The sequence below is a fragment of the Danaus plexippus genome, assembly GCF_018135715.1.
Source record: "Danaus plexippus chromosome 13 unlocalized genomic scaffold, MEX_DaPlex mxdp_15, whole genome shotgun sequence".
Classification (NCBI taxonomy): Eukaryota; Metazoa; Arthropoda; class Insecta; order Lepidoptera; family Nymphalidae; genus Danaus; species Danaus plexippus.
The window spans coordinates 5,630,663-5,648,131 of NW_026869849.1; the positions used below are offsets into that span (position 1 = coordinate 5,630,663).

A 17,469-nucleotide genomic window follows, 5' to 3' on the forward strand; every position below is an offset into this window, starting at 1 on the left:
AAATACCGATCATGGGCTGCGGCACTAGCTTTGAAGAATCCAAAGGTCTCCAAATTGAAAAAAGGTTATAATGCTGCTTCTAGGTCTTACAAAAAGGGGATTGCAAGAGCAAAGATGGAGCACAGACGGAGAATTGGTGCGAGACTATTGGATGTCCCCTCAGGAACTCGTTCCTTTTGGTCTCTCGCTAAAGTGATACAAGGAAATTTCTGTACGCCCTCTTTACCCAATTATTTTTCGTTTAAATATATATTTTATCAAATTTAAAGTTGGTTAGTTAATTTGATCGCTTTAGAATAATAATAATTAAACATATGGGTATAAGAAACTCAATGAAGAAAAGAATAAAACTGTTTTCATCTTTAAATTTCTATGTGTAAGTTATAACTGAGATATCATCCAAAAAAATATATATATTTCGTCTCGTGTACAGTCATCTCACAAACCGTTTTTTAAAAGACATAAGTAAAATATCAAACTGCTTTTTATCCTCACGGAGAATTAAAAATGTAAAAACGATCTACAGAAGTGAAAAGAACTCTCGACAGCCTCGGTGAGTTAAGTATTTAACCGCTGTACACACATCAACACCAACGAATGGCATCTTTATTATTTACTACTTTTGTCGTTTATTTTAGATCTTAGAGACTTTTTTATAATACAAAGGAAAATTTTATTGAGTAAATATAAAATTTATATTTAATTAAATCATTTCTACGATAATCTACAAAGAGAATTGTTGAATTATATGACGAAAAGAACAAATGTGGAAACATTTACTTTCCAAGAAATATTTTTTAAAGTTCAATCAGTTCACATAACCGAAATAATGTGGTGTACAAAAATGACTTTCAGGGTATGAATATATCAAAAATATTTTTTTTTTTCAATTTAAGAAGCGAAAACGGAAAATATTAATAAAATATACAAGAAATATATTTTTAAGTAATCAATTTTTAATTGTGATATTGTGAATAGAGAAAAATATATTTCAATACACTGATTCCTGTTAAAATATTTTTTACGTGGCAACTGTAATGTATTACAATTACTTCTTCACATACACACGGTCTATTTCCAAACTGATTAGTTTAGTTTATACTCTAACTATAAGAAATTGTGACATTTTACTATAAAAAAATAATTCAAATGCGACTTGTCGTGAGCTTCTGCTCACCATCTTAAGATAGCCGTTTTCTTAGTTTATAAAGTAATCCCCGTCTAGACCAAAACTAATTGTTGTTTTTGTGTAAAATCCATTACCAACTCTATCTCATGTTTTAGTCATTGTCATTATTATGATTTTCATTATCTTGTAGCCTAAAAATAAAACAAGTATTAGTTATTTGTAATATTTTAATAAAAATCGTAAGTTTTACTATCTCCTATTCCTAAATCTTATATCATATCACATAATAGCATTGCCCTCAATTCCTACATGTGTCCCTAAGGTTGTAATGCGTAAATTATCCTCGACACCGTCTCGTTATTTAAATAAACTATTTCAAATATTTACAACTGGTATCCTTTGGAATTAAATAAGTCACAAAATTATATAATAACATGAACATTTTCTTGGTGTAAGTGATGGTGGTTGTACAAAATCGTATTAAATTCAGAGATTGTTATTTTAAAACAGTTTTTCTGAGGATAACTAAAATTCTTAGGTGTGGAACATATTTGATAAAGAAAAACCAATAATCAGATGCTCCTAGTATTCTTTTCTTTAAAACATTTGGAAAATTCTAAGAACAGCGACAAAGCTGACAGTGTGCTAAATTTTTTTTTTAGTTGTAATTTCAATTTGCTGTGGTCCTAAATATAAACATGAAGTTACAATATTGTTCCAAAGTAATCTAAATTTCACAGTCTGATTGTATAAGATTGTTTAATTCAAGCGAAAAATCAAATTTTTAATTAAATAGGTTATAATGTATCTGGGATAAAAGAGAAGGATATATAAAATTCATTTACAGAAATAGTAGTCGGATAGGAGTGTGTTAAACTGTTTACATTTAATCTTTCCAAAACCACACAAAATTTAACTCGTAAAAATCCCTTTGGAATCCGTAGGACATATTCAAATGATTAGGTTTTTCATTAAATGATTCAGCAATTATTTCAAGAACTGAAAAATAGTGGTCCATTGACTAAATTTGTTATAATGAAAAACAATATTTTCGAATCAAAAATCCAGGTTATTTCATTTTCATCTTCATATACTATGTATGCAGCTTATGTTAAACACAACTTAATTCACACTGTTGGTGGTTTTTAATATTCTTTTAATATTCAGTACAGTTAATTTTTTTTATATAACAATCGTATAACTAAGAGGTTATCAGTGAGACTAGAAAATAAAATTCTAGTCTTTATATAGTATATTAAATATGTATAATTACTGATATGTAATTACTGTTAATTCAAAATTTATATATTTATAATTTTATAAGTCTTAGAACTCTTTCTATATATAAAAAAAGATAAATAAACGAAAATTTACACATGCGAACGTTAATTTTATGTTAATTTTTATTATTAAATATCGATAAAGGATTTTTTTTAAGCCAACATTAATTAAAACGTAATATATAATATAAAGTAGTGTCGTATTTCTTACATATTTTTAGATCTTCCTTAAGATTTCAATAAAATGATTTAATCCAGATCTTTCAAGTTTAATTCTTTTTATACAGTAAAATCTTGACTACAATTTGAATGTCAGATCAAAGTATCTCACATTTATCATTCCCTCCTGTAATGAAATAAACATTGATATCGTTAAAAGTTATTTATTCACCAAGAGTGCACAACATAAACATTATATAAGCAAGTTTCGTCGCATTGCACGTATTGAGAGCCATTAAATTGCGGAACTGCACTATTATAGTGCTTTGTTCAAATCTAAGAAATATTTCAACTACAGCATTCTATTTATAGCATATTCTGAGAAGATAAATATAAAGAACTAGACGATCTCTACTTTTTTTTTTAATAAAATAACGAACACCTATTCATTCTTTATCATTTGTGAGACATGATAAACGACAATATCTTTATGCAGCCTGTAATGTCAGGTGGGTTAAAATTAATATTTAAATGAAACTTTTATACTCCTAATAACCTTTTATTACATTATAAAAATTAGGAAGGATGAAATACTGCAGCGCACACAATTGTTACATATTATTTAGTCACCTGAAACATTCATTTATAATTCATATTACATTTATAATGGTAATGAAAATGAAAATGTGAGTAATGTTATATAAACATAAAAAATCGTTTCGTACATCGTATTTGTGTATAATAATTATTACTATAATGATCAATGATTGTAAGCTTACCATTACTTAAACACTCGTAAATACTAGATAGACTTTGATGTGGGTATTTTTGTTAAACTAGAGATAAATTTCATAAAGTAAATTAATGTATCTAATGTAAGATTTCGGATGTTTAAAAATTATTTGTTGTTTACAGTATTATTATGAAGAGGATTATACCTTAACAAGTGCATCTTCATTAAATAAGTTTTCCAGAAGCAGACACTTCCAAAGACTTGATAGACGGGATACGCGAGCCTATTGTAAGAAAGACGATGTGTAGGATCGACATGATATGTGGCGACTCACAGTACATGATCCACACGAATGAAGTGTCGTCTCAATCGTTCCGCGCTTTTCTATTTCGAAGAGGTCCAACGCTTATCAATAATGATGTCGGATAGGATTATGAGTTCGGGATAAGCTCGTAGCCGCAACGAGAAAGCTAAAATATTGTTATTAATATTAAGAACATAAAAAAAAGTGCTATTGAAAAATCCTATTGAAATAAATAGCCTGCTGTACATAACTCATGATCTGGGAATCCAGGAGTATTTCCAATAGCCGGCTATGCATTATAAGGATTAATATAAGCTCAACAATGAAACAGGCAACCTGTCATTCGACAAGAGATAACGATACATTTCTACTCGGGGGAGTCTTCAGAGACTTTTAAACAAATAGAGAACCGTCGATTTTCTATTTTATATACCTCTTGTATTATAATATATTATTATACCATAAACAAGACGAATAAAAAGTTAAATAGACTCAAAAACACTAAATTGTCCTATTATAAATTTTGTCAGTTTAATATAATAATAAACTAAACTTGTCGAGTATTCAAAATAATCATCAAACTAACGGTTTGATATTGTATTCAGAAACGTTTAACGTTGTAAAATATATTAATACAACGTGGTTCAAAAAGGGCTTGACTCGGACTATAACGGAGTTAATATATTAATTATACTAAGCAGTCAGATCCTTTCAGATCCTTTAAATATACATTTTAGGTTATGCAAAAATAATATTGCTATATTGGGTCCACCTGAATTATATACTAACAACTCTGTAAAATCAGCGGAGAGACGTAGTTTGTAAACATTAGTTTAAGCTTTAAATATAAATACACTATATACAAACAAAACCTATTTAAACAAATAAAAACGTAGAAAAATAATATTCTTAATATGAATACCGCTTGGGAACGGGTGAAGAATTTAAAAAAATCAGGAGTTAGGGCATAGAGGGATTATAGAAGCGATAAATCTCAGGAGAGGTCTTACCTCATTGAGCACTTTCTATCCTTTAAATGGGATGTGTTCCTAGGAACTGTCAGACATTATGCCAACGGCCACTTTTTATCATTATACCGCTTACTACAAGTGAGTCTTCTTGACACTTCGGCTCTCCAAGTGTTGCGCACAGTACGGTTTCAGAGGAATGTTCATCCGCAAATGTTGGCGCTGTAGATTAAATTCCCTGCTAAGGTTTTTCTAAGGGATTACTGTATGAGGTATTGAGAAGAGTGATTTGATATTAAAAGGATCGCCAAACCGCAAATGATACCACTGGAATTACAGACTTCTATAGGCCACGGTGACTGCTTAATATCGGGCAAGCAGTACGCGTGTTTGAAACCGTTGAGGAATAAAATAATAACAAAAGAATAAAAGAAACATATTTCATTCAAATACAAAACAAAATTTGTAGCTGCTATCTTCCATTTATTTTGCAAATAATATTATAGTACTAGCTTTACGTATTCAAAATTAATTATAGCCACGTATTTTAGCTATTCGTATTCTCTCGGAAATCCTGTTTTAAATAAATATCTAGTAATATTTTAATTGTGTGTTTACAACAATAACTATTATTTATTAGGAAATGTTTTTGCTTTCAAAGTAGGTTACAATAATAAGGACGGAAAGTTATTAAAAAGCTGTTAAAATAAATATGAGAAAGCATATAAATTATTTAGGTATGATCTTACGAACGTGAGTATTCCAAATCAATATTGACTACTATAGATGTTACTTACAAAGAATTTCCTTACAAGGCGAACTTACTAAAATCTTTTAATATTTTTTTGTTTATTACTACAATTTAATTATATGTTTCTTTCTTGAATGTTATGAAACTTGACGGCATTCTTACAACGATTCATTAAAATGAACGCAAAAGATTGAGTAAGTAGGTGAAATAATGTTTTAGAATAATAATAAAAAGAGCCTCCAATCTACCATTTCATGTATGAAAATGATGACTTGGAAATAAAGACCATGTGTGTCTAAGTCGATTCAAATACTGCATGATCATCTATATACTAATGTAATGTTTGTGACGTCTTCGTCACGTTCGTCGTTCTTAGTCTTTTTTACGATAAATTTACAGTTTAAGGTACATTTTGTTAATGATATAATAATTAAATGACATTTAAATTTTATATTATTTCAATTATGCTATGAATCCAATAATTTTACATCTCTAATACATACATATAACTGAGTTCTAAAACTATATTATTTTAGTATGAGAGATGACATCTCGACTGCCCGTGATCACGGTTGCTGCAAAGTAACCGAAACGTCGGGAATATGTAGTTCTTTACAAAAATAAATCACGCGTAGTTTATCCGAATAATACTAGTTTCATTTAAATCTTTAAGTTGTCAGTTGTAGTGAGGGAAAATCCAGATGTAAAAAAAAAATTGAAATCAACTTAAGAAATACAGATTACTTGATGCTTTGTGTAGCGATATCGTGATTTCTATGATTGATTTCGATGGCAAAATTAATGCTTTAATATACCTGCAACATAGCCGGTAAAAATCATAAAATTATTGTTAGTAAATTAAGACTACGCTACGAATACTTTTATTCGGAGTATGAAGTTTAAATTATTTAATTGTCAAATCGATAATAATGGTTACTGATAATGTTGAGAACACAGATTTAGTATATTGACCTCTTAACTTATATTGATTCCAATAAATCTAGCTATCCCTACATAATATACTATACACGTTTCCATTACCATTAAAAAAATCCATAGTTCAAAAATCACAGACATCACGGATTTTTTTATCATCATGAAAACCATGTAAATAGAGTTAAAAAAGGCCTATTAACAGATTTTTTCCCAAATTTATTACCACTTAACTAGAAAACGCTTATGAAAGCAAATACTGTAATGGCTATCATTAGTGTTCTTAAAAAAGTTAAATGGTTCACAAATTTTTATTTTATTCTGTTACATTCCTTAGTGTATGAACCTGCATACATTTGAATTAAAAAACTTATGAATGATAAGATATTTCACAAGTTCTAGAAAAGTTACGTAACCTTACAAAAAATATAACAGGCAAGGAACACCTAAAAAAATAAGTCACATAATTCTCCTGCTAACAATTCTATCCCGAGGATGGGATTACTAATGCCAATAAATGGTTTTACAGTCAGAACAAATAAATTATTGTTAGTTGAAATTTTAGACGGTATCGTTTATTTAATATATTTTTTTGGAAATAATTAATTTTATTTTAGTTACATCATACATTTTGAAGTCGTGGTGGCCTAGACGTTGAAGGTTCTTATGCACGAGGGCGCGGATTCGAAACCTGACAAGTACCAATGTGATTTTTCCTAGTCATATTTACTTCCTAAGAGTATTTAGACACCACTGAGAGGCACTGAAGGAAAAACATAGTGAGAAAACCTGGACTTAAATATTAAATTATAACTTTGAAATCGCCAATCCGCCTTGACCAAAATGGTAATTAATGCTCTAACCTTCTCCATGTGAGTAAAGGCCTTAGCTGAGCATTGGGCATCAATAGCTTGATGATGATCATATTTCTTGAGAATAACTTATTTATGATATAAATTTTAAGTAGCAATTTTTTTTATATGTACACAACAAATTTATCAAGCTATAAGTGAAACTAAAAATAATTATAAAATAATAAATACAAATACGTGGATCTTTTACTTACTTTTATTTATAATAATCGTTAAGATAAATCTGTACAACTATTGATTTTCTTTATGAAATCTCTGTTTTTTTTTTCTTATGGACATTTTACTCTTTAGGAACTTTAAAAATATAGACAAGCTGTAATAACTTCTGATCAATGTATCATCATATATTTTAACAGTTCTATACACTTCTTAGAATAGTTTAATAATTTGACAAAGGATAGTATCACGACCAATAAATATTTGAAATAAACAATGGAGACTACTTGAACCCATAAAAGCACACAGGAGGCATTTTACTCTGCCCAAAATATAATAACAATGGTTGTTCAAATATATGCTTAAAATTTTCAAGGCCTATATATCGCTAATTGTATTAAAATATCCCTAATAAATTAAGGAAAAGTCGTAGAGTCTACGCAAAAAAATTATTTACACGGGCGCAAGTGGTTGTATGGGCAAATCCCCGATAATTATTTTGTTTGTAGAAATTTAAGTCCTATGGGATCGCTGGATTTATGTATTGAAAACTTGAGGGTTTTGCTTTGATTTATGATTAAATTGAAGTTTTACTAACTCAATTAATAAAATTTTTATTGATTTTTCTGAGGTACCTGGCCCTTAAACATTAATCAAAGTAGTCAGTGAGTGTGTGTGATTCGAGGAAAGCCATTGTATACCGGGACAACTTAAATATTCTGAAACTTTTCTTATTGCAATAACATCCTTCATTTTCTTTCGATACAAATTATTCTTATTTATAATGGAATGGTTCATACTACTACAAACTGATATTAAATAAAATCTTTAAATTTAAATCTATAAATATATCGGTTTCCAATATAAAGGTAATATTGTTGTGAAAAACAAGATAAATCAACGCAATATGCTTTTAGAAATGATGAATCATTTCGTTACTAATTATTTATACATGTCACATTTAAAATCAAATTAATAGGGTTTATTTAGTAAGAATAAAAATAAGCGTTAACTAAAATATTTTATGCGAAAAATTATGTTTATTGTTGTATATTAATACAAAGCAATTAATCGTCCCAAGTTAGCGTATCGTAGCGCATCCAGCGTACAGTGTGTTCTCAAAGAAACGAATGGTAATTTGAATGTAGTGTCAAAAGGTAATCAAAGAAATAATCATTTTTAGTTTGTAAGTCGTAAAACATATTTTGGTTGATTTTAACTTTTTAACTTAATCATACCTCCGATGCAGCTTACCTTCCTTTGGCGTGAAACATCAAACAAGTTGCTTTTAAGCAACAGATGCAACTCTGTGAATTTGTGAATATTTAATAAGAGAAACTCTTTGCAATCACCGCCACATTTTATATTAATTTTTGAGAGCGGTTTTGTTAGAAATATAAGAAAATAGGTATATATATTAATAAATGCCTATTTTCTTATATTTCTCTATATTTCCGTAAAGCAAGATTTTAATAATAATCTTCAAAATTTATATAACATGTTACTATTTTAAAGATATTAACAGATTTTAATTAAAAATTTTGAAGGTGTGTTTTAATCAAAACTGGCTTCAAAAGTTCTTTCTAAACTGAAATGTAAAGTATGAAAGAAAACTATTTATGACTTTGACATCCTGTCTCATGTTTATGTTATTTTTAATATTCGCTGGACTATTTTTTCTATCTTGTAAAATCAAATTCGAAGAAAATTAATTTGATTTTGACCTCCCGAGTTATTTTGTTATTAAAATGTCCGAAGAAATTGTTTTATAAATGAGATTCAAATTTATTATGACAATTTTGTATAGAATATCTTTATACAATTGTGAAATTTGATATATTTTTTATTATTAAATGAATACTTTATAATAGATAAAAAAAAATTAGAAAGGTCCTACCTATCCTACCTAAAGGTTTTACCTCATAAAATTTAAAACTGCTCCATGAGTTATCTTAACTTTTTTTGAATTAGATTTCAAAAGCTATGTTCTTACGATTTTTCGTTAACATAATAATTTTCAGTTATTGTTATAACAAAGTTTTAATAATGTAAATATTACTAACTTAATTTGCTTTTATAATAATCAAGATATTGCATCAATGCTTGGGCTTAGTGTGAAATTTCCAAGAAATCGTTGAAGAGGTGGACTTATAAATAAGACAAAAAAGTATTTGAACTGTTTAATACAGATTATCTTAAACCTAAAAATTAATATTTATTATCACAGAGTTTTCTTATAATTTGTCGTATAAATAGATTATTTGATTCTTTTGAAAATATATATCTACATCACACATTATATGGGTGCACGTACGTAAATAGTTTCCGAGATATTGCACGAACCCGTTTTTACAAGATGGCAATCAACAATGGTAGATTTCATGATAAGCAAGTGAACTTAAACTAAAAATTTTTTTTATCGGAAATTCATATCAAGGTTAAATCCTATTACGTGTACTCGTAAAATAATTGGCAAAAGAGCCTAAGCGTTGTGGTAGTATTTAATTGCAAATATTTCAACTATTATTATTGTTACTTTATTGAGACGATTGATTTGTGTGAAAATGTTTATGGTTTACAGTGTGCTGTTCAATCAAACGCAGTTCTCGTAACCTAAAGACATAATGTTTATCTTACTCTTATTTCCTACTATTCTGAAGTCAAATAATAAAATTTTGATTAAGAATTAATATTAGTTTATTCGGAATAACTTTCATTGGAAGAAAGTGTTTTTGTTACTCTTGTACTTCTTAATTGATTTTAAATAATAATTTTATAAGTGCTGGAGTTTTTTTTATTTTTCCTAAAAACGTCATGTAAGACAATTTGTTACGAATTCACGTAAATTTTAACGTTATTTCTTATGCATTCATACCTAAATACTCGATAATTTGTAAGTACGTGATAGTTAGCAATTTGTTTCATAAGAAAGCATTGACAAGAATAAGTCTTGAACGTTTTCCTGTCATTATTTTTCACAGTGCTCTCCAAGACGTTCGACTTTGCTTCAACAGTGTTAACTACACTATTTAAATTCAATTTATTTCCAATGGGAATAATTGAACAAAAATGTTAAAACAGTGCATTAAAATTTTATGTTTACTCATTATAGCGTGGGTAGTGACGCTATTTACTATTTACAAGGAGTATAAAACAGGCAAAAAAATACTGAGTGATGAACAGTTGTATGAAAATAGCTTAAAAAAATTTAAATCAATTAATCTTATGGCGCCATTTCAGCTAATGGGTTAGTATTTATTTTATGTTGTACAAAAGTGGAAATTATGTAATTTAAGGTCTAACTAGGAAGCCACAAGTAATATTTGTAATTAATGAATCTATGTCCCAATTTTTGTTGTTGTCCCAAAAATTGTTGGAATGATTGTTCTGAAATGTCAAAAAAAATTATTTAAACTAATTTAATTCTACCAGGTTGGGAATCCGTTGGTGCTAGCAGTCCCCATTTAACTTACAGAGATCGTATTACTGCTATAAAGAATAAGGAGTTTCCACTTGGTAAGAAACAAATTTTGTGATTAATTAGGTTGAAAAAGAATAAGGTTTGCAATTTGAATATTTTTTTTTATATGTTTGTTAAAAATATAAAAAAATGGTGACATAGGAATTATTATTTAAATTTCGAAGGTATGTAGAAAGCAGACGACATTGATAGTCGTGACTGAGTTTGTAAGGTAGTTATAAAGATTCTGAGGATTAATGTTTTTATACTTGTATATGCGTTTAGTAATGTAAAATAGTTATGTCACAGATATAAATTCTTTAAGGTTCTTCTTCCCCTAAAAGACTTGAAATATATATTCTGACTTTTATTTTATATTTAAGTATACTTCTAAATTTGGTTTCTGATATTTTTAATAAATTCGTGAACGAATTTCTAGGTAAGTTTGGAAAACCAGTATTTATGGCTAATTCCATCAAAGGTACTTTGAGATTGATCATAAAAAAAGGCTGGGAAGAAAATGCTTTCAATCAATTTGTTAGTGATTTGATACCTATAGACCGTCCTTTGCTGGATTTGCGGGATAAATGGTAGGATTTTTTTGTAATCATTTGTGAATTCACCATTTTAGTTTAAATCAGAGAGCAGTTTTTGGTTATCAAAGAATAAAAGTTTATTTACATTATGATCCGTTTCTTTTCTAAGATATAGCTTTATTGAATTTAATTTTAGGTGTCTGGAAAGATATTCATCAAAATTATTACCACAAGCGTCGGTGGTAATATGTTTTTTCAATGAGGCTTGGTCTACCCTTCTCAGAACGCTTCATTCAGTTTTAAACAGATCGCCCCCGCATCTATTGAGAGAGGTCCTATTGATTGATGATTTTTCTGACATGGGTATATCGGACACTTATTTCCGCTATTATAACTTTATACAGTTGCATTATTTAGTAACATTGTTGAATTTTTATATACCAGCTATTGTACAAAAATTTATAATTTGAATCTTTTTCCAGATCATATTAAAGTTCGTTTAGAAAATTATACTCGAAAGTTCCCTAATGTTATTTTAATACGAACCTCACAAAGAGAGGGTTTAATAAGAGCACGAATCGTTGGTGCTAAAAAGGCATCTGCCCCTGTTTTAGTTTTTCTCGACAGTCATTGCGAATGTACTGAAGGTAAGCAGTTTTAACATACATATATGCTTTATTAACAGTTAAAAAATATAAACATATATACTTATGTATACGAGAAATACATAATATTAAGTGCCTCTTTAAATTTTATCCAAAAATAATTTTATATTAACAATAATAACATTTTGTTTCAATAGGTTGGCTGGAACCTTTATTAGAACGCTTGGTTGAAAATCCAAAAATAGTTGCTAGTCCAGTTATTGATCATATCGACCCAAACACATTTGAATATATTTCTCAAAACCCAAAAGACATTTATATTGGAGGATTTAACTGGAATTTAAAATTTATATGGAGATCAATAGAGTATAAAAGAGAAAATTTTCTGTTACCAATCAAAACACCTACTATAGCAGGGGGCTTATTTGCCATAGATAAGGAGTTTTTTTACAGTATAGGATATTATGATGAGGGTTTTGATGTATGGGGAGGGGAGAACTTAGAATTGTCATTTAAGGTGTGGATGTGTGGTGGCTCTTTAGAAATCGTTCCTTGTTCTCATGTGGGACATATTTTTAGGGAAAATTTTCCTTATTACACTTCGGGAGAAACATTTAAACGGAATGCTGCGCGATTGGCTGAGGTTGGTGGAAAAGGTTTCTTATTTATATTAATTATCTATAAATTTATTACAAATACAGGTAGCTGAATAATTATAATATATGAATTAAGTATAATATATATAGCACATGTATGGTTTTCTTTTCATATGTTAGGTTTGGCTTGATGATTATGCAAAAATTTTCTACGAGAGAATCGGTAATGCGGATGTTAGTTTTGGAGACGTTACCGCACAAAAAGAATTAAGAAAGAAGTTAAAATGCAAATCATTTAATTGGTATCTGCGTAATGTTTATCCTGAAAAGAAAATACCAAAAAGTAATGTAGCAAGTGGACAGGTAAATAAATCTTTTATGAGTTATTTATGTTCAGGTTGTACTTTAATTTGTAAACATTGCTATCACTTACATAATTTTTAAACTTATGTGCCTAAAAGTTATCATGGAAACATTGTAAAATTTTCATCTATATTTTGGGATTCCATCCAAAAATACAGTTTGGTTATATAAACACTTGTAAATATGTAATTCAGCTCAGCCTTTACTTCCAAGCTGTGAAGATGTTTGTAGAAAAAATCTATACACACATTTTTATTAGTTAACAGACCTATTTTTAAAAAGTGGAAATTTTTACAGCCCAAAACCATGTTGAAGGGTATAGTTTTAAACCAAAATTTAAAGTAGCTGTTTTCTTTTATAATGAAGCAATTGGAAGATTAAAAAATATATTTTTCATTAATATGGAGTTATGAGAGCTAAAACGAAAAAGATACCTTAAACTCACTTAATACTTACCTATACTTTCACTACTTCACTTAATACTCGATATCTGGTTTGTTTTTAACTGTTATTAAGTTATTGTTGTTAATATTTAGATTTACAATATTGGGAAAAGAGCTGTTTGTCTTGATGCTTCTGTTACACCTCCACAAGTCACGGGTTTCATTCACATTATGCCCTGTCATGGTCAGGGGGGAAATCAGGTCACTAAATTCATTATATTTTATTATAAGCCAGAAATTTAATGTTATTAAAACAGCGTTTTTTTAAAACAACTAATATTTATGTTTGTCAATTCTATGTATGGTTCAGTTTTGGGAATATACCAAAGGTGGAAAAATTCAAAATGAAGACTATTGCCTTGATTATCTTTTTGGGTTAATCACTCTTTTCTCATGCCGCGATCGAGCTGTGACACAAGTTTGGTTGTATGAAACAAAGGTAAAACTTATTATTGTTCTGTTAAAAAAAAGGCAACAGAATATTTTATTAACAGAATATTTTTTTCACAGAATATTTTAGTTGTTTGGAAAAAAAAATCAATTTTATTTCTTAAAGGTCACATTTTGAACTGTTTAGTTTTTAATTTGCAATGAATATTATTTTCAAAATACCCAAGGAAATTTAATTTTCAGACTAAATTTATTCAACACATACAGACACAACAATGTATTAAAATATTTAAAGATAAAAATGAACTTATCCTGAAAATGGCCGAATGTATAAATGATACAACACAAGTTTGGAATATGGAAAATTATAACATTGAGAATTTAGATCCGGCGCTACAAATATATGCCAAGATGAATAATTAAAGGAAATTTTGTTAACAATCTGTATTTTATATAAATAATATATTAAAATAACCTAAAATATGATATTATCGTTTTATTTCTAAACTTATTATTAATATATTTATGAAGATGACATACGCTTTGAAACGCTTTTCCCTTGTTCTTTTTATAAGCAGCTGACGGCCGGCCTGTTAATACGACTTCCGCGCAGTTTATGGACGCCATTTTCCAGGAGTATCACGAACAATATCTACCCTTCAAATACCCGTTTATTTCTTCCTGGATGAACCTCTTACTGTAATACCTTGGGAAAATGAGGGAGGTTATACCATAATGCGGGCGTTTGCAGGAGAACATTCTTCTGAACCAGCAGTGTTCGCGACATTGGGGAATCAAGATATGAGTATGAACTCCATGTCAAAGGAGAGCGATCTGATGATGTATTATAGCTGTTAGAATCATGTTAAGCAATTTCTCAGAAACCTCACTTTGTTATTTCTGTGAGCATAAAAAAGGAAATTATTTTTACCAATATAATGAAACATGATGGTGAATCGAAAAAAACTAAATATATATTACTAATATTGCCATTAGGGTTTATTAAATAACCAAAAACTGTTTATAAATACAAAGACGAGCACCTATAACAGGTTAGTACTTGTTGCTAACATTAGATTTGACCAACCTAACATTTCTGAACTCTCATGACGCTTACGGCGTATATTATTTAATTCAGTTTTAGAATTATGGGTTTTATTATATCTGTAACTAATGTCTTACAAAACAGAGACGGCAAGAGGGCCAATGGGAGTTTTGAAAAATATCAGTATTAGGTACTAGCACTAGTCATAAAAGAAATAAAATTAGTAACTTTCTTATTAATGATACTTAAAATCTAATCAGAGCCTTATCTCGTTCCATTTGAATTATTATTACCAGATTAAATGTTTGGAACCAAAAAAATAAAAACAATGTTAAAAATTAAGTTGGCATGAAACCATAAACTCTCCATGGACGTTTCAGATAATAGAAGTAGCTAGCAGAAGCATAAAATTTGTTATATGGATGATGAGACATTTTGATAATGTTCCTTATAATTTAGAAATGCGTTATTCTGGAACTCGTTGAAAAGATTTCCCTCGCTGGCGTGAAAATTACACTTATAAAGCAGCTACAAGTTTTAGAGTCCAATAAATAGATGAAACATTTTTTTTACTTATTTTTCTTTATAAATTTTATTGTTACAGTAAAAAATTACAATGTTCGCCTTCATTACGATGGCATTCGGGTCTTGGCACTCTACACTGGTTAGATTACCTTTATTTTAATATCACAAAATAAAAAGATACTCACAAAAGTGTCGAAATCAAAAATTATCTACGTAACTGAATTTAATTAATTTTTCGAACTCATTTCCTGTAAACAAAATTAATTTTTATTAAAAAAATTACATTAACATTAATTCCAGAGTAAGAAATAACGTAGAATCTAATTACATAAAATAAGCGTCATGATGCAATAATAATTTAATTTATATATATTTTTAAATGATATTTATTTATTTTAGGATAAGATATCAAAAATATTTTTACACTTTAAAATATAGGTTTTTAATTGATAATACTTTAGCAGTCATATAGTCACTTTAGGTTGTGTTCCATATTAATGATAATGTCAAATTTTGACATAAGTAGGGTGTTGACTTTAACCCTAACCTAACCATTGGGTTAAATAATAGCTTTTCAAAGTAGTACCAACATACCGACATAACGGCCTTGTCATTTTAATCTTCGCCCTAGGGGGACATCATCAACATTTCCTGGATGGGTACCATCTTTAGAGTATGCGTGTCTTGAAGTACTTTTATTCCATATACTTGCAATAAGTAGAGTGACCCCCATTTCGAGGTACAAGGGAAAGTTACCGTATGGAAATAATTAGAATTCAAGTGTAGTGTAGATCTTCTCAACAAAAATGCCCTTAAAAATGTATTTGCACCACTGTCTTATGCAGATGGTCGTAATCCGTTTGTTTGTTAAGCAAAAGCAATAGTAGAAAAAATATTATAGAAGTAATTGTAGCACTAATAGCAGAACTGTCTACTAAATTAAGTGAAATGAAAATATCTTGCAGAGCCAATATACACATATTTAATATTTATTCAATATACATATATATCATCAGATTTAATACAAAAGCGTTGTTTTTAAAGAGAGAGATGCCAGCCTCGCTAACTGACTTCAATTCTTCCAAATGTTTTTATATTTCTCGAAGGTTCTTCATAGTCACTTTCTTCAACAGTTCGCACTCACTGAACTCTGCTGTCGTGCGTCCAGACATCGTATTTATACCAGAATTCAAACATAGTTCTATTCTGCTTTTAAACAGTTTTTGATTTCGTTTTACTTTTAATAATAGTAACGACTACCAATAAGTTTTTATAATTGATGACTGCCTCATTTTTTTTCATATTGCATCCATCAAAAAAGCTAGGTAATTTATTATTTTTGACTTAAATTTATTTCGTTTCAAAGTGTGAGTCTGATGCGATTTGAAAACATTTACTCCAAAATTCAAGTCAAAATGTTGCTAAAATAAGTAAAATATGTTTGTTGTAAAATTTTCTTATCGTGCTGTAATTAACCATTGAAACTCAACCTTTACAAGGACAAACAACTTACCCTTCCTTATAAAATCTTGAAAACCGATTTTATTCAATACAAAGACAAAAAAATATATGATTTTATCTTCAATTGCATATTTATTTTGACGTATTTGGAAATTTTCTACGTTTCTAGTAAAATATGGAACAAAACTTATCCTACATAAGTTTTATTCTCTAAATATTATGACAAAAATCGTGGCGAATTCTACGAACCTTATAGTTCTGAGGGTAAGTTCGTACATTGTGCTTCAAGAGTGAAGTTAAAAATGCAGAACCTTTTTACTGAAGTAAACATCTCTTATGACTGCACCGAGGTAGTTAAAGTGTATGAAAGCTGTTCGTACACCATGTGCCTCTTCTGTCATAAGAACACTATATGTTGCAGTGGTTTGAACTATTTAGCAAGATATTACGGGATTTAAGTTCGTCGGCACAATGAAATACTGTATGAAGGAAAATAAGACGAAATAAAATAAAGATCAATTCATACATTACATTATTTGTGTTATATTGGATTTAAAAAAAAAACGTTATTATGTAATATTATAATTTTTTTACACATATCAGTTCTCTTCAAACATAAATAAAATGAGTAATTTGAAATATGTAGTTTAATATCTATACTTTATTTATTATAATTTTAATATTATTGTTAAAAGTTAAACTTCTAACTAAAAGGATATACTTCAATGTCTTTATTTCTGTATTTAAGATTGAAAAATCC

At 28.7% G+C, this 17,469-nt stretch overlaps 2 protein-coding genes across 2 annotated transcripts; both read left to right on the plus strand.

The window, feature by feature from the left end:
- Positions 1 to 10,279: 10,279 nt before the first annotated feature.
- On the plus strand, positions 10,280 to 11,339 carry LOC133320193 (uncharacterized). The gene is made up of 3 exons (XM_061527748.1): positions 10,280 to 10,532; positions 10,718 to 10,801; positions 11,185 to 11,339. Exons 1-3 carry the CDS (start codon positions 10,355 to 10,357, stop codon positions 11,337 to 11,339), a joined length of 417 nt encoding a protein of 138 aa, XP_061383732.1. The 5' UTR covers positions 10,280 to 10,354.
- A 301-nt stretch (positions 11,340 to 11,640) lies between these two features.
- Positions 11,641 to 14,143, plus strand: LOC116770272 (putative polypeptide N-acetylgalactosaminyltransferase 9). Its single transcript, XM_032661680.2, has 7 exons — positions 11,641 to 11,644; positions 11,764 to 11,928; positions 12,084 to 12,529; positions 12,663 to 12,845; positions 13,382 to 13,489; positions 13,599 to 13,727; positions 13,922 to 14,143. Exons 1-7 carry the CDS (start codon positions 11,641 to 11,643, stop codon positions 14,099 to 14,101), a joined length of 1,215 nt encoding a protein of 404 aa, XP_032517571.2. The 3' UTR covers positions 14,102 to 14,143.
- The last annotated feature ends 3,326 nt before the right edge of the window (positions 14,144 to 17,469 follow it).